Source organism: Lissotriton helveticus, chromosome 2_1 (genome assembly GCF_964261635.1).
Source record: "Lissotriton helveticus chromosome 2_1, aLisHel1.1, whole genome shotgun sequence".
Taxonomy (NCBI): Eukaryota; Metazoa; Chordata; class Amphibia; order Caudata; family Salamandridae; genus Lissotriton; species Lissotriton helveticus.
Genome location: NC_136059.1, coordinates 87,238,585 through 87,262,809, shown reverse-complemented (window position 1 = coordinate 87,262,809; position 24,225 = coordinate 87,238,585). Strand labels below are relative to the sequence as shown.

The 24,225-nt window shown below is 47.1% G+C and overlaps 1 protein-coding gene across 1 annotated transcript in view; it reads left to right on the top strand.

The window, feature by feature from the left end:
• DYSF (dysferlin) overlaps positions 1–24,225 on the top strand; it is a 1,004,398-nt gene that overhangs the window by 366,904 nt on the left and 613,269 nt on the right. The window contains exon 22 of the mRNA XM_078674496.1: positions 3,282–3,388. Within this exon, the coding sequence (XP_078530622.1) occupies positions 3,282–3,388 (107 nt within the window). The remainder of the gene's footprint in view (positions 1–3,281; positions 3,389–24,225) is intronic.

Sequence of the window (24,225 nt, the reverse complement as noted above, 5' to 3'; positions counted from 1 at the left end):
CCGGAAGATTAAGTGATTTTCCCAGAATCACAGGATGTTCAGTGTCGTTGCCGAGACTCAAACCCAGTTCCCCAGATTCGAGGATGACCGCCTTAGCCGTTAGGCCAACTCCTCTCCTCTACTATTGATTTGTAGAGTACACTGCCACCCTTATGGGTGTCCTATGTTGAAGATGAGGTTGGAGAAGAAGAGCGATTGAGTGATAGTTCAACAGATTTGCTGGGTCTGAAGTGATTTTTTTCAAAAGAAGTAGAACCTGAGTGAGCTTCTCCACTTCTGGAATGACTGCCGAAAGTAGGGGTTCATTGCAACGAGAAGTGAGAGTCGTTCCTCGCTGAGAAGCAGACGCTTTGAAAATGTAGGGTGAGCCGGGTTCTAGTGGTGATCCTGACTTGATAGTAGGTGTAGTCTTCATGACTGTATTCTAATCAGGTGAACTGCAGTTAGTGAGGGAGGCACCATTGCTGGCTACTGACTTGGAATTCAGGAAAGGTAAAGAGGCAAGTGATGGTTGTGAGTCGCAATTCACCTGGATTGTCTTAATATGTTTCTAGAAAATAGTGTGAGAGGGTGGAGGAAAGTTCCTCTGAAAGGTGAACCCTTGTTGAACAAGCTGTAGGCTGTGTGAAACTCTCGATAATGAAAAAAACACCTCGCGAGGAAGTGGCGCTATTCCTGATAAAATCAGTAATAAAAGCACAGTGCTTAAGTTTGATATGCGTCTGTTAATTCCTGATGGAGGCTGCAGACAGTGAGGTAGGAGGGGAATAAGATTAGCTGTTTGTGGTGCTAAAATACATGAGAAATGTTGTAGAATTGTTTTGGGGTAGAAGTTTATGAGGTAAACTAGATAAGTGAGCCTCATGGCAATTAAAAGTACTAAAACATGATTCTGGAGAAACAATGAAACAGAAAGTAGACCTAACTTTAGTGTTCAGGCTCAGTAAAATGATTGAGACGAAATGAAGGCAGATGAGATGGCATAGGGTAAAGATTCCTCCATACGCCTATAACTAGTACACCAGGTAAGCGTAGATTGTTCAAGACCCGCAAGCTTTCTAATGTCGGTAGCTCCAAGCTCTCTAAAGGGAGTATTGAGTACCAGAATGCCAATGGTACCACTCTATTTAGAAAGATGAATTAGCCAAGTGTACTGTCACCAGTGCAGCTGCAAACTGATGCCAGCCGTAGGCGCGACACATTAGACTAGCTGTTGGAAATCACTGCTCCACGTTTCACTGTGCAGGTGGCAACATGGTATGTATGGGCAGAGATCTCCCCGCAGACGGGGGCATTGAGTGACTGTCAGGGTTGGAGTAGGGTTCATAGCACCCGCTTTTCCACCCTTCTATGAGACAAAGTCAGGTGCGCGCCTAGGGTGCACAACCTCTTTGTGCGCCTCCGGACTGTCTCTTTTCCTCTTTGCCTGCATCAATAATATTTTAAACAATAACAATGGTTCTGTTGGGATTGGAACAATTTCCAAGTTTGTCAATTAATTGGTATAGAGCATAAAAACACACTTAATCTGCAGTATGCAATGACACACAACCACAATTTTGGTTAGGGAGATATCTCACGTAGTAGATATCAGCAAATGTATTAATCAAGTAAACAAGCAGCTGTCCATGACATAGAATGACATACAAAAACATGTACTTATTACAAAGTTAAGTGACTGGTGGTGAAAGGCCGTGCTGTACAAGAATAAAATAGTGACAAAAATTCAATACAATTACACAGAAACATAAACACTTGTGTGTCCACTTCTGAAATAGATAGTCACAACAATCTTAGAGTTTTTTTCTTTTTGTTGAGACTTCATATGGACGCATTGACATTAGCAACGTCGACGTTTCGACACTAGGAGGTAGTGCAGTATTATTGGCATCTGGAGCTGGTCTTTATCAGGACAGGGGATAATGGGGACAGCCTGAAACGACGTCCGAGTACGTTTCAGCACAGGCGTTGATTGGCTAATCAACGCCTGTGCTGAGACGTACTCGGACGTCCTCCGACGAGAATAGCAAGTGATCGCTACCTGCGGCACTCCGTACCTACCTTCTCCACCGGCTGGTGAAGAAGGCCTACCTTCTAAAGTAGAAGATCATCCTGATACATCAAACTAGGTTGTCGGCTGACACCTTTGCTAGAAGAGTTAATGCACTCAGCACCGCCCGCCACAATGCCAGGAAGGCAAGTTGTGCAGTTCCATGCACAACATGGCAGGCACCGCGTGGTGCCTACCATGTTGTGCATGGAACTGCAGGGGGGTACCATAGGTATCCCCCATGTGCACCCCCACCCCGGAATGGGCCCCCGCAAGCAATTCCTGCATGCCTTTCCGGCATGTTTCTGCACCTATAGTAATATGGCTGGCGGTGTCTAACAGACACCGCCACCATATTAGACTCTTTTCCGCCCGGTCAACTCGTTGACCGGGTGGAAAAGCGGCGGACGGTCTTTCCGTCCGGCATGGTCCCCCCCGCCATAGTAATATGGCAGCCGGGAAATAGGTGGTGGGAGGGGATGGAGCTCGGGCGGATCGCCACCTCCATGCGGGCGGTGGCGATCCGCCCGAGATCCTAATGGGCCCCTAAGTGTCAAGGAGTGGCAACAGTCCACCTGCCATAACAGCGCCTGGACACCCTCACGGGTGACAAGTAGCGCTCTACAAATCTACTCATTGATTGATAACTCTTATTGTGCATAATCAAGTATTTAGTTTTCCATTTTGTGATGGGGAAAAAGTGTACTACTTTTTTGTGGCTTTCTTGTTAAAAAATGCGCCAAAACATATACTTTGCTATTTGTAAGTCCGGCAAATTTATGTTCTCTTTGACTGCTCCTTAATTTTTGTAAGTTATTCCTTTTAGTGAAATTCCTTAATGTATGCAATTGTTATAAATGTTACTCATCTTACAAGGCTGATCTTTTTATATGTTTATTTTAATGGCATGTGTGTGAATTGTAGCAGGTTCAAGGTTGTTAATAAGTTAATGTGCCACCTTGATGTGGAACTTTGCCAGTTTGTAGAGAACTATATTTTGTGATGGCAGGAAACAGCAGCCAAAGAGACTTTGGGATTTTTTTGCATTTTATTTTCACAGTCCTCCCAAAATATTAAGGTTATATTTAAAGAAAATTGTGAACATGTGTTGAAGTATCAAAGAAAAAGCGTTATGTAATTTCCTCAAATATAACTACTCACACCCAGGGGAGCTGCACCCTATGGGAACTCAGGGGCAATGACTTGTCCTTCTCGTGTCTTCATTTTGCAGGAAGAGAACCTCGATCAAGTCCACGTAGCAGTGAAAGCAAAGTGCTCGCCTGATGACCTGGACTTCTTGGTATCCCAGTTGATCGATGACGTCATCATTGGCTGCAGGTACATTTCTAGATGTGGCAGCAGTGGCGGCCGCCACAAACAAAATGGAGTGAGGTGGTTGGAGGGGATCTAGGGGGAGCGCAGGCGGGGAGCACAGGTGGAGTTAAATAATATTTTTTTTTAAAAGAAGACTTACATGAAGCTGCCAGCTGCCTCCTGCTTCCAGACTTGGTGTTCTTCTTCCTGGTTGCGTCACAGACTCCCTGTGCTATGCATGCGCTTCTCTCATGCTAGGACAGCAGTGCATAGATTGGCCTCAGTGGGCTGCTGTGACACTCCTCTCCGGACAGGGAGTCTGTGCTGTTATTCCAACCCAGCTGTTCAATACATCCGGGTTGGAGAAACCTAAGTGTGCATGTGTGTTTGGCCGACCTGAGACAGCTGACCCAACACACTTGCGCATTTAGAAGTGCACAAACCAGTCCTCCTCCTCCCTCTCATGGCCCTGGCTTGGCCCCTCCCTACACACGCTGGCTCAGTCAGCAGGTGAAAAATAAAACAATTATAGAATATTGTTTTATTTTTTATCACCTGCTGGCTCTGAGTCAGTGGGGAGATGCTCCTCGGCCATTGCAGAAGAGCCCCCCTTGCTTGGCAGTGCTTAATTTGAGCCGGTGATCTCCAGTGATCGGCACCAGCTGGTACCAGCACTTTTGACAGCTGCCATATGGTGTCACTGTTTGTGTAATTTAAAGATGAGCAAAAAACTGTTGTTTATTAATTCAATACACATTTAACCACTTGCATGCTCCTAACGGCCGGGAGCCGTCACCTGTCACGGTGGGCGTGTGCAGAGGATGGCCCCCAGCCGTCCGAATCCCGCCCCACTAATTAAAATGCCCACACAGCGCGAAAACTCGTGCCGCATGCAAAGGGTTAAAACAACTCATACCTCCAACCCAAGCAATTCTTAAAGCTTTGGGGGCCTCACACAGTCTGAATTGTCAAACTTGTAGCAGTGTGAGGGTCACCAGTTGTGTAAGTACTGACATTGGCACTGGCAGTGTGTGATGCAAATTATAGTGTCCTCCTCATGAGAGCCCCAGCACTTATTCTTTTTTCATATTAGGCACTGGGCCGTGGGTTTCTTGCAAGAAATGGTAATTAAGACGAAGGTTGCTCTCTTAGGAAAAAAGTACTGAGTGTAGGGTTCAACGTGATGGGTGTTTACCCAAACAAATCAAAGCTGAGCATATAAGATACAAAGTATGAAAGTACCCCACGTTGTCCATTGTTCACAAGAGATGTATGTAACTTTTTGCCATTTAATAAAACTCTGCTTGTTACGTTGTGGGCTGAAAACGTATATCTGAAAAAATGAAGTCAAATAATAAACTCTACATGATTTTTCACGGACATTACACGACTAAAAATGTTACCTATGCAAACATAACAGAAGTAAAGATCTAAAAGTATATTGTATTAATATTTAAGCTAGGAAACACATTGAAAATACAGTAACCACCTATTTTTTTTAAGATACATGTGCCGGTGGAGGGCCAAATCCCGGTCCCACCACTCTAATGTGCAAATGTTTTCAACATTTGTTTTTGAATCAACTATAAAACAAGGGCTTCATGTATGGGGAATTGGTGCAGGGCAGCTTCTCAAGTCCTCTTGCTGCACTGACCTTTGCCAGTGTGAAAGGGCAGGAATGCACCATATTTGTGAAATGGTGCATTCTTGTCCCTTCTGTCTGCGCTGGTGCACAATGTTCTGCCTAACGCAAACGTAGGCACTCTTGTACCATGGTCTGTGGCCCAGATCGTGTAGCAGTGGGTGCTCGTGAGATACAAAGTGCGCAAAACGGCAATGCTGATGTGCTTTTAAGGAATGTTGTATGGTAATTTGAAGCAGTACAAATGAATAGCATGGGAATAGATATGTGTTTGTGTGGAAGCAAAGAACTGTAGAATAATATTGGTGCAATTTAAAAGGTCAGGTGAGAGTTGCATTGTCAAGCAAGACATAAACATCCATGTAGGTTAATGACTACTCTCCCTTCCATTTGTGCTGAGCCAGAGAAAAACAACATAAATTATCTAGTTATCTAAGACACTTTAATAGAATTCCATTACCACGTGTTTGCCCCTGAAAGTTCAAGCTTAGGCAGCTGGATAAATAAAACAAAATCATCCCAGCTGTGTAGAGGACAAGCACTTTTTGGTGGAAGCACACAACTCTTACCCAATCAAATCATGTAATTTTGTTTCCCAGTGTGGGCGGAGCCAAAGGCCCTCTCTAATATGTGGAGAAGTGTGGCTCAAATCGTTAGAGCGGCAGACCTTGATGCAGAGCTCTGGCCTGGGACCAGGGTTCGATTCGCGCCTCGGCAGGTCTCGGGCTCATAAATTTCTCTGACCTGATATTCTCGCCTCAGCGCCTATTCTAATCATGGGCCCCACGCTGCAACTCTGGGCAATAGCTTGTTTAATCTCCACAAAGGCCCCCAACAGCGCTGGGGGATGCCTGGTTTCACCATGGGGGTGTCCAGGAGTGGACACTTCACAAGGAAAGCCAGGAAGGGTTCCTCAGCGGTATGAGTACAAGCGCCGGGAGACCCTTGTTGGGTAGCTGTGCGCTATACAAGTACAAAAACATTTACATTTACAATATGCTCACAATATTGTCTGGTGACATCTATTGTGTCTCGGTGGCCAGGTAGCACTCTACTCCATCCCTTGCTATTGGCTGGTGCGGTGTGAGCTCACGGAGTGATGTATGTGGGAAGAGTTCTGGTATCGTAAGTGAGTACCAGAGAGGCATGTCTGTTGTATCAGGGGGAACTTGTCGCTTGTCATAAGCATGTAGTCGGTCGAAGGGGAGACAGTTGAATGTGCTGCTAGTGGCCATCTTCGAGTCTCTGACAGGGTCTTCCTCCTTGGAGGTGGTCAGGGTCTGGCACTAGTTTGGTGACGTTTACGGTAGAGATGCCTTCTCTTTGGAAGTAAATAGCCTTTCTGTGTTGGCTTCCAGACTCAAAGCACTGCGAAAGTTAACAGGATGCAGAAAACAGTGCAGCATGAAGGAGAGTGAAGATCATAAGTGTGAGGGAACAGCGAGGGGATTGTGAAAGACGACATGCACACATGTGTGTATGGAAGCAGCATCTGAAAAGCACAAACATACCCAAAAGAGGAGCTTGATTGAAATGAGGCCGTCCGGACCTAATGCGTCAGGCAATAAGGAATGAAAACAAGCAGAAACTCAGAGTCAGTGGCTTCCAGCTGGTTTTAAGTCAGAACACCGTATCCGAAAAAACATGTCTGGCATGAATATTGTCTCCTAAAATATCGCTTACAAACATATCATCCTTTTGATGTAGATGTTCAATCACTAACTCCAAGGGGGCGATATTTTTGTAAGTGCCATTTAGGACCAGATGTTTGTCTGACCATATTCTGTCCACAATGCTCTGCCTCACCACCACACCGTCCATCCTGAATCTGACCTGACATTCAGGGTCCTGGTGGTGGACACGGGTAAACAATGCACGACAGAGTAAACCAGTTGAGCTCCTTTGAAACAGCTCCTGGAGGTTCCAAGGTAACGTCACTGTCAATCACGTCAGTTATTTTCTTCTGATAATGAACTGTAAAACTGCCAGGCGTCAAGTCTGTCTGGGTGGTGGAACTGCAATCGAAAACCACCCTCAATTTCACAGTAGTGGGCTTCGGTGATAGTAAAATCCTTTTTAAGGAAATACCAAAGAGTGGAGACGTCCATATTATGACGTCCAGGTGGCTGCATCAAGGCACGTCCTCTGCTGGATGTTGATGTGAACACTACAGCACACCCACAGGACAGACCCTGCCTGTGCTCTTGTTTCTAAGAAGGGCTATAGAATGACCCTGCTGTCTCCTTCCAGCCCTGCTGTGCACACCTCCTGGGGAAATTGTTTTGAAATTGTACTTTTTACAATTTATAGAAATCATCCGGACAAAGCACGGGGTTCCTTTTGAAAGTCCTCCCCTCCTGCTTCAGACCGGTCCATGCCCTGTCACACCCCCTAGGAGCCTTTCCTCAGGGTATAGGCACAAGAACCCCTCACGTCGAGACTTTACTATAGTACACAGTTGTACAATTCTTTAAACGCGGTAAAGGTAAATAATAATGTTATGGTGGAGCTTCTATCACTGTGTACATTATTATATCCACAGAGGAAAACGTGGATTTATTTATTAGTTATTAGGGAAAGAGAAACTGAATGCTATGGAACTATTTGGACACTAGATGGCAGTGTCGCCCAAATAACGGAGCAGTATGTCCTCCTTCCTCGGAAATACTTTTAGAAAATGCTAAACGACAGGGCACAACTTTCTTTGGTACGATCCGCGCAATTTAAATTATTCTTTAAGGACAAACGTATACCTCAGAATGGGGAGAGAAAATAAAAATCCTATCACAGATAGGGAGTTGCCTTGAATTTTTTCGAAAGGTTTACTAGTAAGAAATGTAGACACCTGGGTAGTTAGTGGGTGTGGTTCAAGAGGGTTGTTGAGTGAACATTTTCAGCAAAGCCCAGATATTTAATACCGAAAGCCTCTTCCCTGGGCTTCCGAGGGCTCCACTCCTATGGCCATCCAAGCGCTCCTCATCAAAGCTACAATTATTCCTGTCCCCGAATGCAAAAGAGGGCGGGGCTGTCGCTCAATCATGTTTTAGTACAGAAGGCCTGTGGAAGTTATAGACCTGTGCTGAATCTGAATAAGACAACTTCATACCTTATCAGGGGTCCAAAATGCTGATGTCAGAATCAATCCTCCCACTGGACGAATTCCTTACCGCAATAGAGAGGATGTAGCCTAACGGCTGGGGCGGTCGATCTCAAGTGTAACAGAACCGGGTTTGAGTCTCGGCAACGACGCTCAACATCCTGTGATTCTGCACAAATCACTTAGGGCCATATTACCAAGGTGAAGTATCGCCGCTTTTCCGGCGAATCGTACCGAGAAAGCGGCGATACTTCTAGCGCCCTATTAACAAGGGCATGCTAACGCCTGCCTCAAGCCCACTTTGCATGTCAGCGAGAAACATCGCTAATGACATGCAAAGTGGGCGTTCCCACGTCCAATCACATGTAAAATGTGGTTGGAGGTGGTAACACCCTATTACCAAGGCAGGCTTTGGGAGAAGGAGACCTGCGATAAACTCGTTTATCGCAGGTCTCCCAACGCCTGCTCTGATCAGGTGTTAGGCATTGATAACATGGGGGTGTGGATCTCAAAGCTGAATCCACCCCCCCATATTATCAAGGCACACATTAGCGTGTGACAACAACGCTTGTTTTCACGCGCTAATGTTCTCTATCGCCGGATTCAATATCGCCTACGTGTTGCGCGTTGATAATGACGCGCTAACACAGCAATAAAATCCGGCGATAGGGAAATGTGCGATGTGCGTTTTTTAACGCACATCTTGGTAATATGGCCCCTAATCTCCCCGTGCCTCACAAAAATGAATGTGTCCTTATGTAACGCAACTGATCCTCATGTAAAGCGCTCTGATACTTTCAGTTTAAGTTCGCGCTATAAAAATCTATGAAAAATAGACCTATGAGGCCCTTACCTACATATAGAGATGCACTAAGACAGCCAGATGTTGCTGCACTTTGTGTTCAAGTTCAGTTCCAGGTGCTTACAAGCAGCCTGGTCTCAGCACCAAGAACGTTCACGAACATGCTGGCGGCAGTAATGGGCACAATTAACGTGAATGGCATCAGAATGTTATTCCACCCCGCCCTCCCCCGATGACTGGCTGATTGCATCTCATTCTTTCCCTAAGGGGTTAGAAGAGTGCCAGATCATTTCCAAAACACTGGCCAGATTTAGCTTTCTTCTGAACATGGAGACATGTTGTCACATCCCATCAAAGACCATCCAATTTATTGTGGTCATATGACACACTGCAGAAGATAGGGTCTTCCTCCCAGATCATAAGGGAATCAAGGTGCAATGCCATCTGAGGCTCCTGGCATCGAAGCTAGAAGCATCAACTAGCAATTGATTTGTGGTTCAGGGGGCGATGGCGTCAACCATATTGATTATTCTGTGGGACCCAATCTACTTATATCACCAAATCCATCATCGATTACCCTACTGGGTTCCTCATTCTCTGGATTACACTTGGCTTGTCGGGTATCTTCAATGGTGGTTACAATCAGAAAACTTGTCTTGGGGACCTCCTTTTCTCCATCCCTCTCCAAAGGGGATTATGACAGATGCCAGTGAGATGGGATGGGGAACAGTCCAGCAAGACAGACCGGTGCAGGGCAGATGGGTCTTGCATTTCCTTATAAGACCTTGCAACTGGGAAGAACTGAAGGCAGTTCACATAGCCCCGTTGTCCTTCACGCCAGTTCCTCTCCATCAGTCTGTCATGGTTCGTACAGACAATCAAGTGGAGCTGTTTAAATCCCCAGCGGGAGCCGGGGTTATCCTCCCTAGTATGACTAACTCACAAGATCTGCATACGGGCAGTGAACCATCTCTTCAATCTTCATGCAGTCTATCCTTCGGGGAGAGAGAATTTGTTTTCAGATGATCTCAGCCATTTGTTTCCTTTTCTTGACTTCAATGTTGCTGGATCCCAGGGTCTTCCAGAAGATAGTTTTGAGACTGGGGACCCCGTTGCAAGATCTGTTTGCTTCCAGGAAGAATGCCCATCTCCCCAGCATTTGCTGCCTCAAACTATTCCCGGAGCATGGGCAGTGGACGCTTTCTCCCAATTCCCTTTTTTCTGTCAGATCATGCAGAGATTCTCTCAGTAGCTTCTTGATGGGCGAGACCGAATTGGTCTCATCTCCTCCAGTTTTCAGGAGTTCCGCTTTAGGTGCTCCTTCTCGGTCCATCATGTCTGTTGTCCCCATCCCTCAACAGGTCAACCCTATCTCACTACCAGTTGTGGTCTGGTGGTTGAAGGATTAACCATGTAGGCTCTGGGTTGTTCAGTGGAGGTAGCCTCTTCAATTTAGGCAGTCGAAACGACTAGCTATGCTGAAACGTTATGTTTGCTGTAGAAGTCTTTTTCTGTCTGGTCCTCTGTGGGATCACTCGTTCCTTCTTTATGCGATCCTTTGAAGCACCAAGGTTTTTTAAGCGAAGGGTTTGGAGTGGGACTAGCAGTCTCCACACTTTGCAGGCAAAGAACGGCAATCTGAGCATTTAGGGGGATTTGGACTCATTGGTGGCTAGACTTTTAGGAAGTATTTTTTCCTGACGAGGCCGGCGGTTCATTCTCCTATTCCTTCATGGGATATGCCATTGGTTCTTAAAGTCCTTCATCATCCACAGTTTGAAAGTTGATAAAATATAGATTTAAACTTTCTTTCTTATAGGGTGATATTTTTAGGAGCTATTTGCTTTGGAAGGAGAATTGGTGTCTCGAGGGCTGTTCTTTGTGGTTATCCTTTTATACTTTTCCCACCAGATAAGGTTATTTTGAGACTGTTGGACCTGCGATGGGCAAGCCCAGCACAAAGGGGGTAGCTTGGCTCAAGTGACAAGGTAAGTGAAGGCTGTAGTGTTAAGCCGGCTCTGACCCAATAATAACTCCTTAAACATCCACACCAAAAAGAAGGACACCACACCACTGCTGTAGAAAAATACGATTCCTTTATATAAAAGTTCTTTGTCGTAAATAGGGTTGTCTGGGAAAGCACATATACATTTCTTTTGGTCATACAGTTCTGGTAATAAATAGTATTAATAAATAGAATAACTTCAGGAATGAGTATCAGAATAAATATCAGAATAAATATCAGAATAAATATCAGAATCGGGGGCGTGGTTTGGACGCCGAGAGAGATGGCGGCTCTGTAAATCTCTCTACCCGTGCGGAGGCCGTTAAATGAGCTGGGAGCAAGTATAGTCATCCTAGCACGGCCGAAAACCGAAGAATCGGCAACCGGAACACGAGAGGAGCAGACAGAGGGTACGCCCGACGATTTCTGTGAAAGGAAAGTGGGGTTTTGGCTGCTCTGAGGAATACGCGCCAGTGGCTGAAGCGGACCAGGGCAGACGGAAGACCGCGTGGTTACCCAGGGCGTCGGCGGACGTCATGTGAGGACCCTGCACGGATTCTGGTCAATCCGCTGAGGACTCCGGTGAAAGACCGAATCAATGACGGCTTCACAAGGGTCGCGTGAGTAATGTACCCGCTTTCGGAAATAAGATCCGATCAGTAAAGTGAACGCTGCTCGCACCTACACAAGATGGCTGCTTCATTGATTTATACGGCGACTCGCCATGCCCGATAGCTAGACAACGGCTCAGGCGCTAATGTTACTAGCGCGCATTAAGAGGGGAAGGAAAGGAAGTCAATCCGCCCTTTGATTCGGCAATGACCGTGGCATGGGGGTTTTCGACGAGTTTTGAAGAGCTTTAAATACTTGATATGCATACAGGTTTGGAGGGAAAACAGAAACATGGAGCCAAAACAGGAATGAATCTGCTGGACAAACTGTGACCACTGTGTCTTGTATACTTCAGGGTATATGTGCTGGATGACTGACTATGGGGAACTGTTTCGAATTTTTAAGGCATGCGAATGAACACTGTACTATCTCATGTGGCTGCAAAGGCAATCTCAGTGAATACCAGTGAATACCTATGCCAAGGAATGCTTGAATCTAAGTTCTGGGGCTAGTGTCTACCACACGGATGCAAAATTGAGTACGCAGGTAACCCGCTCAGATCCCTATTGGGGGTGTAAGCAGCTTTTAGATTTACGTTTATCCCAACCTGCGCAAACATTACATACGCGTGGTGAATCATATAATGGCGATGAAGACTTCCAGCCCCATTTGAAATGCGCACACTTCCTCACGGTGCGTGAATAAGGGCAAGAAGCAAACGAGCAATACGACTACTGTATTGATTCCTAGGTGGCCTGAGAAGGTCATTTTGAGGTTACTGGTGTCAAACTAGAAGAAAGATTAGGAAGACCGGCAAATAAGTGAACTCCGTAAGGTCGTCCATAACGTTTAAGAAGTCTGCGCCATAATCAACCATGGCAGAAAATAAAGAACTAATGAAAAGCCTGAAAAGGCTCAAATATAACCAGTCGAATCCGAATTCGTCCAACAAAGGGGGGAAAAGCAATCCTGATCCGATCGATCTGATACTTAGCAGATTGGATGAAGTAAGGGATCTGGCGAAGGCGACCAAAGAAGAAGTGGCGGCGATCAGGCAGGATAACCGCAACACCAATGCAAAACTGCTGGAAGCATAGTCAAGGATCAGCAAACTCGAGGACATAGAGGTCAAGTCGTGTGAAGCCATCAAGCGCCTGTGTATATCTGCGGATCAAACGACTCGTAAACTCGCGGAATTGGAGGACAGGAACCGAAGGGGGAATCTACGTATTTTTGGGGTTCCGGAAGGTTCGGAAGATCAACATGGGAACTGCGTGGCCTTCTTAGAGTCCTGGTTCACCCAAGCTACTAACTTAACCTTCCATCATCCGTTAGAATTTGACAGGGCGCACAGAGTGCCGGGCAGGATCAATAAGAATCAAAAAGGACCTAGAGCTATTGTATGCAAGCCGCTACGCTACCAGCATGTCGAACAAATTCTAGACTTCATGCGGAAAAATAACCATATCCTGTGGAAATCTGCTAAAATCTACATCTCGCAGGATTTTAGCAAAGAGACGGTAGATGTAAGAAAAGCGTTCTTGGCACTCCGTCCATTGTTGAGGAAAAGGGGCTTTCAGTATGGTTTTATGGGCCCTGCAAAGTATCGTGTGATTATCCAAGGTTCTCCGCACATCTTTTCAGATCCCCTGAAATTGAAACGCATGTTGGACGGCCCTGAAGATCTGGAAATGGAAACGAGCAAACCTGAGGGTTCAGGAGACCAGGCTTCGGCCTCAGGCTATAAGTGACCGATCTTTGCTGACGCTTTCCCAACAGCTTTCACATGTGGTCCCTTCCCTTAGTTTGAAGGGGTATCGATAGCACTGAACTCTGCTTAAAGTTCTACTACATATGAGTGGTTTTTCTTCGATGTCTGCAATCACTTTTGTGTTATTAGACAATGAATATGTCTTTATTATCGCCTACTAGTGTAACGAATGTTAGGTAATGAACACCTGACTACAAGTTGATATGCTTACCAGTTGGTACTTAGAAGGGCTAAGACAGTTGATGTTGTTGTTGTTGTCTTAGTAAATTTGCCCTATGCCCAACAGATATTTCGATATTCTCACTTCTTGTTCACTTCGTGTCCAGGGGGCTTATACTTGTTGGTCCCGATAACGTGCTTTCCCTAAGTCACCTTAGTTAGCAGTAAACAGCTGATCCATTGTGAAAATTCACTTGTTCCAAAACTTATCTGAAAAGTTTACGCACGGGGAGGTTACATAGTAGTCTCTCTTCAGTCACCATGCCTACTACATACAGGTGGGGTGGGACGGGTGGGGGGTTGAGGGGGTTAGTGGTTGGGAGGTGTGTTCTGTGTTTTTTGCTTTTGCTTCTTTGTGCTTGCATATTCCTTATTGTTTTAATGCTTGGTGGTGAGGAAGGTCGGAGGCTCTGCTGTCATATCACCTTACACATGGGCCTTTTAGATCTTGGAGAAATGTCGATACCATGTGAGATATATATTAGCGCTATGAAGGCAGGGCCTATTGATGTTGCATAGTACAATTAATACTCCGTTGGGGGTATGCAATGTGGACAAATTGAAGATATTATCCTTTAATGTTAAAGGGCTGAATCAACCTATTAAGAGACAAAAGGTTTTAGATTATGTACGGAGATTGAGAGGTGACATTGTTTTATTTCAGGAGACAAAATTGGAAACTAAGCAATTCTACCACCTGAGTAATAAGTTCTATAATGAGGTTGTGGGGGCAGAGACTGTGAACAAAAAGAATGGTGTCCTGATACTTGTGGCAAGGAAATCTAAGGTAGAACTGCTGTCCTTCGAAGCGAGTGATGATGGGAGATGGGTCACGGCCAAACTGAGTAGGGATAATACAGAATTTTATGTCACGAATGTATATGCTTCTAATACTAGCGACCTTAAATTTTGGGAGAATCTGAATAAACATATTGAAAATATCCCGGATAATGCTGTTCATGTACTGGCCGGGGACTTCAACCTACCAATGGATGTGATATTGGACAGAGATTCCCACTGTCCCTTCAAAACAAACAAGTCACATAAAGCCTTTCTTAATTTATGTCGACGCTTCCACTTAGTAGATGCGTGGAGGCTTCAGAATCCCACAGGGAGAGATTACACTTTTTACTCCGCACCACATGATTCATACTCTAGAATAGATTACATTCTCATAACGCAGAACGGAGTCCCCAGAGTAGAGTCTACTACCATAGAACCCCGAGTAATGTCTGACCACTCTTGCATCTCCTTATCCATAGCTAACACCAAACCCTCCTCTCGTCAAACGTCTTGGCGCCTAAATGATGAGGTTTTGAACAATGACCAACATAGGGCCACAATACAAGCTGCAATCTCCTCCTACCTGCAGGACAACAAGATGGAGGACACATCTGACCTCACTAGATGGGAGGCATTGAAAAGTACTATAAGGGGGGTGTGCATTAAAATCAGGTCAGCAATGAATAAAAATTATAATGCAAAACTGGAATCTTTAGAGAGTGAAATTGCAAGCCTAGAGAGTAAACATCTGAAAGATAGAGATGATATGTCTTTACATGCCTTGGCAAATAAAAAATACGAATACAATAAGCTAGTCAGTGAGAGAGCGGGAGTTTGGCTTGACAAAACAAGGAGATTTAAGATTTGTGAATCTAATAAAGCTGGCAAGAGTCTAGCCTCGTACTTGAAGTTTAAAGCCCAAAAGAATTCGATCAATGTCATTAAAGACGCCTTAGGATCCTCGCACTCAGATCCGGGCAAAATAACGGAAGTGTTCAAAGATTTCTATGAAGATCTTTACGCAAAGAACAAAGCGGTGGAGGAGGACAAGATTAAGAGTTACTTAGACGAATGTGATCTTCCACGACTCTCTGCTGAAGACCAAGTAAGTCTTAATGACCCGATTAGTGCTCTAGAAATAGGGAATACAATTAAAAATCTGAAATCAGGAAAGGCACCAGGCCCGGATGGCTTCACGGCTAAATTTTACAAAACCTTCCCTTCCCTACTGGTAGAGCCCCTTCTACACCTATTTCATGAAATAAATAACTCAGGTGAGGTCAGAGGCACATTGGCAGAAGCGATAATTGCAGTACTCCCCAAAGATGGGAAGGACCCGTCGCTTCCAAAAAATTATAGACCAATTTCATTGATCAATATAGACTGCAAGATCCTGGCTATGATATTGTCCGCCCGCCTCCAGAAGGTCCTTCCTCAGCTAGTCCATCCCTCTCAAGCAGTCTTCCTTAAAAACAGGTTGTCCAGTGATAACACGAGGATTCTGGCACATGTTCTAGAAAAGGCAAAATTGCTAGGCACTTCCACAGCGGCAATAACATTGGATGCTGAGAAAGCCTTTGACAAGGTTGAGTGGTCCTTCCTTAAAGCAGTCCTTCACAAATTTAACTTAGGGGAAACTTTCACAAGACTAGTAATGTTCCTATACTGCTGCCCCTCAGCGAGAGTTAGAGCTGGCGGTTCTTTCTCTTCTACCTTCTGTCTAAAGCAAGGAACAAGGCAGGGATGTCCCCTGTCCCCCTCATTTTTCTTACTGGCAATCGAGCCCTTTTTATGTTAATGTTAATGTTAATGTTAATGTTAATCAGTATTTATTGAGCGCTCGTGCGCCCGGAGGCTTCATGGCGCTATAGAAAGGAGCAATGCGCGACAATCAATTAGTGGAAATGAAGCAGCTCAGTAATGTGCCTGAGAAAAGAGCCAGGTCTTCAAGGAGTGTCTGAAGCTGAGGATGTTGTCGCTCAGTTTTAGAGGGAGGGGAAGAGAGTTCCAGTAGGCCGCTGCGAGGTGGTCAAAGCAGCTGCCTCCGAGACGCTTCCTCTTGAATGGAGGCACAATCAGGAGAGATTTGTGGATGGACCGGAGATCACGGGAAGGGCTATATCTTTTAAATAAGTCTCTAATAAACAGGGGACCAGTGTCATGCAGAGACTTAAAGATAATACACCCAGCTTTGAAGGCCACACGTTGCTCAACCGGCAGCCAGTGTAGCTGTTTGAGGCCAAGCCTGACTAACTGCCTCCTAGGAATGTTCAAAAGGAGTCTGGCCGCCTGGTTCTGAACCAGCTGGAGGCGTTTAAGCTCTCCCATCTGGAGCCCAAGGTAAAGACTGTTGGAAAAGTCCAGCCTGGACAAAACCAGGGAGATGACGATCTGTGTGAGGGCCGCTATGGAGAAGAAACGAGCTATTTTTTTTATTTTCTTCAACTGAAAAAAACTGGAGGACACAACTGCTCCAACCTGTTTTTTTATCATATAAGGGAAGATCCCAAAATCGTGGGCATTCCATTTAGGGATTACACGGTTAAATTGACTGCGTATGCAGATGATGTACTGGTTCTGTCTGAGAGAGCTGAAGAGGCTATACCTGCGCTCATGACCGACATTGAGGAGTTTTCCAAAGTATCTGGGTACAAACTTAATAAGGACAAGACAGAGGTCAAACTCCTGAACAATGTTGGTGATAAAGGTATCATTGGGGACTCCGGCCTTACATGGCAACCCAAGTGTTTTAAATACCTGGGGTTAGACTTTGCTAAAGATTTGATCACCACCCTGAAAATAAATAAGGACCTGACTCTTAAAAAGATATCTACACTACTCGAAGGGTGGTCACCAAAATACCTCTGCTGGTGGGGCAGAGCGGAGACACTCAAAATGATGTCTACTCCGTTGGTTAACTATCTGGCCAGCATGCTCCCAATGACGTTCTCGAACAACTTTGTTACTAAGGTAGATCAACTGTTTGGTAATTTCCTGTGGCGAGGTAAAAAAGCCAGAATTTCATTAAAAAAACTGCAATTAGCCAAAGACAGAGGAGGCTTGGGTCTACCTTCATTCAGGAACTATCAGACAGCCTTTCTTTGCAAACAAGGAGCTCAATGGTTGACGAAATCACCACTCTACACACCAGTTTGGATTAATATAGAGGAATCTCTAGTGAACCATGCCCCTCTTGAAACCCTACTCACTATGGACCTATCGCACTTACCACATTCCAAATACATAATGTTAAATACTAGGCGAGCTCTGCTTAGACTTGACCAGGCACATAAAACCAAGTTGATCTTCGCTAAGTCATCTTTCATGTCCCTATGGAGAAATCCATATCTCAAACATAAGGGCAGTACACTCTCCTGGGACTCATGGTCCAAGAAGGGTATTAATCTGGTGGGGGATCTATACGATGGGAAGGCACCACTCCCGTTCTCAACCTTGCAGCAGAAATATGATCTTACTCCGATGGACTTCTATGATTTCCTGAAAATTAAAGCGATACTAACTGCACGTAATTTCTCTCCCTATACACCATGGCTAATGACTCATATCCCGCGTCTCATGTATGCGGGCCACTTTGTCTCTAGGGTGTATAAACTATTATTGCCCTTACCCAGGAAAACTCATAGAAAGGTGGAACTGAAGTGGGAAGCTGAACCGAATTTAACAGGCATAGATTTTGACTGGGTTTTGATTCATAAGACGGCTCTTGCCCAAAAAGTCTCACCCATTCTATTCCAAACAAAGTACATGCTAATAAATAGGGCATTTTGGACTCCGGATAGGCTCTTCAAATGTAAGTTAAGGGATTCGTCTAAATGCTGGAACTGCCACTCAGGGACGGGGGATCTCGCACACATGCTATTCAACTGTCCTTCTTTAAGTATATACTGGGGGAAAATATTTGAATGCATTCACCACGTATTCAAAATAAGACCTGTACAGGACTTTGCTTATGTTATTCTGGGGGCATTGGATCCACGGCTGCCAAATGACCAAGACCGCCTGCTTTTGGACTTAATGTTAACACTGGCCTGTAAGGTGGTACTATGCAAGTGGAAAAGTGCGAAGGAGGTAAATTTCAAAATTTGGCAGGAATGGCTGTCATTCCTGAGAGGTGCCAATAATCCGGCGCTTCAGGCAGCTACATGGAAACCGTCTAATAGAAAGCTATGGAAATCGCTAGATGCATTCTCATTTCACTATGAGCCACCCTGAGGAGTCATATGTAATTCTGTTAATTGTCCTGTGGTGCTGAGGAACACATCTGCTGTAATCTACTAGAGCCCACGCCGCTACCTCTACCTACTGAGTGTTATGTATGTATCTGTAACACGAAGATGCAAGCTGAGTTGATTATTTTTATTACTGTCATTTTATTTTCCTTTCTGTATTGTCCATCAATAACTGACTTGATAATGTCTGTAACGGAAGATTTATTGTAATGTCTTTTCTTTGTTTACTACTTCAATAAAAATGATTTGAAATAAAAAAAAAAAGAATAAATATCAGAATAAATATCAGAATAAATATCGGTTCATTTACATAAACAACCACATGTTTCTTCTGGTATCGCTGCCACCAATTAAATACTTTCGAATCATTACATCTGCAATACGTTTCAAATGGGAAAGATAACTCTTACAGTTTATGCTGTTTTCAAAGACCAGGTATACGGCTTCTCTGAGCACAAAATAAGGTTTGGGACTCTTTAATAATCACTCAAGGCGTATGCGCGTATATCTAGAAGGCAAGGAAACACAGTAAATACATCATTTGCACTCGGCGGTCACCGGGATAGGATCTCTGCTTTGCCGGTGAAGTCTATGCGCGCCTACAGGCATTAGCACCACTTGAGCACAGGCGGCACCAGTTCAAAGTCATTAGACTGACGAACGGGCTGCCGGAGAGGTCACACAACCTTCGCGCACAGTCAAATAATTGCCGGTTCACAGTTCCTTCACAACGCTGCATTCACTATGAGGAAACGGGCCCACCTCACATCGGCTGCAGTCAAGATACGATTCAGTCGGGCACAGCACTCGTTAGCGACGGGGCTCTCAGGGGCTCCACGGACCTCCCTCCGACTTCCGCATTCAGGGTGGTTCCCGCCCACAGCTACAGCTCCCGGGTCACTGGGGAGTGGCAGAGACGCTAGTCCCGCCCAACGAAGGCCGGCCTTTCCCCGCCCCGGCGCACCACCTCACCTTCAATCTGCACAGGAAGCGCTCTACGCTGGTGGGGCTCGGAGACGTCCGAGCTCCGCTCTAGAGGCACCTGTCGCGAAGGGGGCACAGCTGACGATCGCGGTCGCGGCGAACTTGCTCTCGCCTCGCGACTCGATAAGTCGATCACAGTTCACCACCGGGGGGACGGGGAGGCACACGAATCTGGCCACAGTCTTTGGGGGCAATGAGGTACTCGCTGGGCAGGCGCTGTAGGCGCTAGATCACTTCTCACGTAGCTGACTGGAACGCCAGTCAGACACAACGCCAGCAACCCTTTGCTGCTCTACTGTCTGCGCTACCAGCCACCTCAGGGGTCAACAGGGCAGGTGTCAATCTGGTGTCAAGTCTGGAATCTCTTCTTCTCTAGTCTAATCAATCTTCATCTTCATCTCATCATCTCATCTCCCGTCTAATCTAAAATGGCCGCCAGGGACTGGGCCTTATATAGCCAGTGCCCTGGGGTACTGGCACGAGCCAGAAGGTTCTAGAACCTTCTCTGGCTGTGACAATGACATGGCACTCTTGAGGGGTATTTAGGACACTCACAGCCACCGTACTGGGGTTCTAGAGCAGCCATTTTGTGTACCTGAGGAAAATTAAGGAATTCCTGTCAGAAATGCGCGCCAAACAAAGGGCGCCAAAACCTCAAGAGGCCAGGGTTCATGAAGGCTCCAATGGGAGTCACTTCACATGAGAAAGAAAGGGTGTCCACCATTTTAGGTTCATTTATACAGGTTGACAACCCCAGTTTGTAATGCCACAGGTTTGGGCCAGGCGCCTTGTAAATAGGTGCCACAAACCTTGTGAGCAACTGGGCGTCAAGGAACATCTAACCCCATGAGACAACACATAAAAAGTCCTGGTAGACAAATAAAAAGCGACAAATTTTTGGAGGTACAGAGGAACAAAAGAAATCATAGTGGTGAGGGGACTCTCAGAAGCAGATGGGTCTAACACGCGTCTCCCCCAGCTGAAAGTGGGGAGAGCTACCCAACCCCTTGGGAGTCCTCAACACTAAGGCGGAAATACCTGGAGAGACCGTCTGCATTGGCGTGGTCAACTCCGGGCCGGTGTTCCACCCGAAAGTCCATTCCCTGTAGGGAGATAGACCACCTCAACAGTTTGGGATTTTCCCCCTTCATTTGCATGAGCCAACGAAGGGGTCGGTGGTCTGTCTGAACAAGGAAGTGTGAACCAAACAAATATGGTCGCAGCTTCTTCAGTGCCCAGACCACCGCAAAGGCTTCCCGCTCGATGGTACTCCACCTCTGTTCCCGGGGAAGCAGTCTTCGCGACAGAAAGACCACGGGCTGATCCAGACCCTCTTCATTGAGTTGCGATAGCACCGCCCCAATACCAATGTCGGATGCATCTGTCTGGACAATGAACTCTTTTGAAAAATCTGGAGCCTTCAGGACTGGCGCTTTACACAATGTTTCAGAGTGTCGAAGGCTCGCTGGCAAGCCTCCGTCCAAATGACTCTCCTGGGTTGCTTTTTGGCCGTGAGTTCTGTAAGGGGTGCCACGATAGTGCCATACCCCTTCACGAATCGTCTGTAGTAACCTGTGAGGCCCAGGAAGGCTCGGACCTCAGTCTGGGTCTTGGGGGGTTCCAGGCCATGATTGCCTCAATCTTCGCCTGAAGGGGCTGCACCGTTCCCCGGCCCACCAAGTGTCCTAAGTACCTGTCCAATCTGACATTTGCTGGCCTTGATCGTCAAGCCAGCCCGTTCCAGGGCCTGGAGAACGGCTTGCAAGTGCTGCAAGTGATCCTCCCAGCTGCTACTGAAGACAGCTACGTCATCCAAGTAAGCAGCAGAGAATGACTCCATCCCGGTGAGGATCGTGTTTACCAGCCGCTGAAAAGTGGCAGGAGCGTTCTTGAGCCCAAAGGGCATGACGCAAAACTGGTAGTGTCCATCAGGTGTGGAGAAGGCTGACCTTTCCTTGGCTCCATTAGACATGGGAATCTGCCAGTACCCTGCAGTGAGGTTAATGGTACTGAGATATTGGGCAGCTCCCAACCGGTCAATCAATTCATCCGCCCGAGGGATCGGATGAGCATCCGTTTTGGTTACCGAATTTAGTCCTCGGTAGTCCACACAGAATCTCAATTCTGGTGTGGTGCCAGGTGGGGCAGCTTTAGGAACTAACACCACCGGGCTAGACCAAGGGCTACTTGAAGGTTCGATGACTCCTAGCTCCAGCATCTTAGCTACTTCGCTTTGGATACTGGCCTTCACCTTGTCAGACAGCCGGTAAGACTTTGACTTCACAGGTGGGCTGTCCCCTGTGTCCACGTCATGGGTACACAGGTGGGTCTTACCCGGGACAAGGGAGAACAGAGGAGCGAATGACCCCAAGACCTGGCGACATTCCTCCTGCTGCTCAGGAGTCAGGGTTGGCGAGAGTTTCACTCCCTCCACTGACCCATCCTTTTCTTGAGACGCAAAAAGGTCGGGGAGAGGCTCCGTGTCCTCTTCCTCCGATCCGTCAGTCACCATAACCAACATGACTTCGGGCCTCTCGTAGTGGGGCTTGAGGCGATTGGCATGTAACATCCGATGTGGATGCCGAGGGGTCTTTACGTCCACCAGATAGGTAGACTTGCCCTTCTTCTCCAATACCTCATAGGGGCCTGTCCAACGGTCCTGGAGGGCACCCAGCTCTCCAGGCTCCATCACCCACACCTTCTGGCCAGGCTCCAACTCCACTGGGTGAGCGTTGTGGTCATACCACGCTTTCATAACTGCCTGACTGGCTTCCAAGTTGCCAGAAGCTTGCTTCCACAACTTAGCCATTTGGCTTCGGAAGGCCAGCATGTAGCTCACCACATCCTGGGGAACTTTCCGGGGAGACTTTTCCCAGGAGTCCCTCACCAGGCTGAGAGGTCCACGTACAGGGTGCCCGTACAAAAGCTCGAAGGGGCTGAAGCCCACTCCCTTTTGCGGCACTTCCCTGTAGGAAAAGAGCAAACAGGGTAGGAGGACGTCCCATTTCCTCCGCAGGCTTTCGGGTAGACTTCTGATCATACCCTTCAAGGTTTGGTTGAACCTTTCCACAAGACCATTGGTCTGTGGGTGATAAGGAGTGGTGAACCTGTAAGTCATTCTACACTCCTTCCACATGGCCCGCATATATGCTGACAGGAAGTTGGTCCCCCTGTCAGACACAACTTCCTTGGGGAATCCCACTCGGGTAAAGATCCCAATCAGGGCCTTGGCCACTACCGGTGCAGTAATGGTTCTCAGAGGAATTGCCTCTGGATACCTTGTGGCGTGATCCACCAGGACCAGGATAAACCTGTGACCGGATGATGTAGGTGGATCTAGGGGCCCAGCAATGTCGATGCCCACCCTTTCAAAGGGGGTGCCAACGACGGGAAGTGGTTCCAGGGGAGCCTTCAGCTTCGTCCCTGTTTTCCCACTGGCTTGGCATGACACGCACGACCGACAGTATGTGTCGGACGCCACCCTCATTCGAGGCCAATAAAAGTGGGGGACAAGCCGGGCAAAGGTCTTGTCCTGACCCAAGTGTCCTGCCAAGGGAATCTCATGAGCCAACTCTAATAGGAAGGCTCGGTAACACTGTGGGACTACCAGGGCCCGTGACAATCCGTGCACTGGCGCCCTGGGTTCACTGTAGAGGAGACCATGCTCCCAGTAAACACGATAGTTCCCAGACTCGTTACCTGCTGCCTGGGCTTCAGCCTGTTGCCTCAGACCCTCGAGGGTGGGACATTCCCTTTGTCCCTTGCTCAGTTCCTCCCTGGATGGTCCTCCTTCCACTCGCCACTCAGCGGGGATAGGCAAGTCCTCCAACGGAACCATGTCCTCCTCCGCGGACTCCGGGTCCACCTCCACAGGTGGCCTATCCGTCTCACGGGGCATGGACATCGAGGCAGGCTCCTCCTGTCCTCGAAATGTTCCCTCATCAGCAGCTGGGTGGGCCATTGTTCCAGGCTCCAACCCACGCGACTTCTCCTTCCGAGCAGCCGCAGACCTGGTACTCACACAGGCCCAATCAGGTGTACCCAGCATCTCAGTATGAGTCCGGTATACCACCTCCTTCCAAGCATTGTGCTCCATATCATTGCCCAGCAGACAATCGACTGGCACGGCGGGGCTTACGGCAACTCGAAGTGAACCTGCAACCCCTCCCCACTCAAAGGGAACCTCGGCCACAGGATAGTGGCCCATTCTGCCGTCAGCCATCGCGGCTGGATGAAGTACGCCTGGAATCACCTGCTCTGAGGACACCAGATGACTCCTTACCATAGTCATACTGGCTCCTGTATCTCTCAGAGCTTCCCCTCTATGGCCATTGATGGTGACCCATTGCCCATACTTGGTAGTATTTGAGGGCACCTGGATCTTTGGAACCACCTCCCGATCACCCAGGGACACTAAGGTGACACCTGCCCACTCCCCCCCCTTAACTAAGGGCATCTCCTCCCCGAGCGCTACACTAGCGACTCCCGGGGCCTTTCCTCCAGTGGGAGGGGGTGGTCTCTTTGGGCATTTCACGTCTCCCTTATAATGTCCAATACCACCGCACTCATAGCAATGGATAACCCTTGGCTGCTGACTCTGGCCAGGATTAGGGTTCTTCTGCGGGTTAGCCTTAGAAGTGGAGAAGAAACTTTTCCCCTTAAAGGTATTTTGGGGGCCTTTGGAGTACTCCTGCTT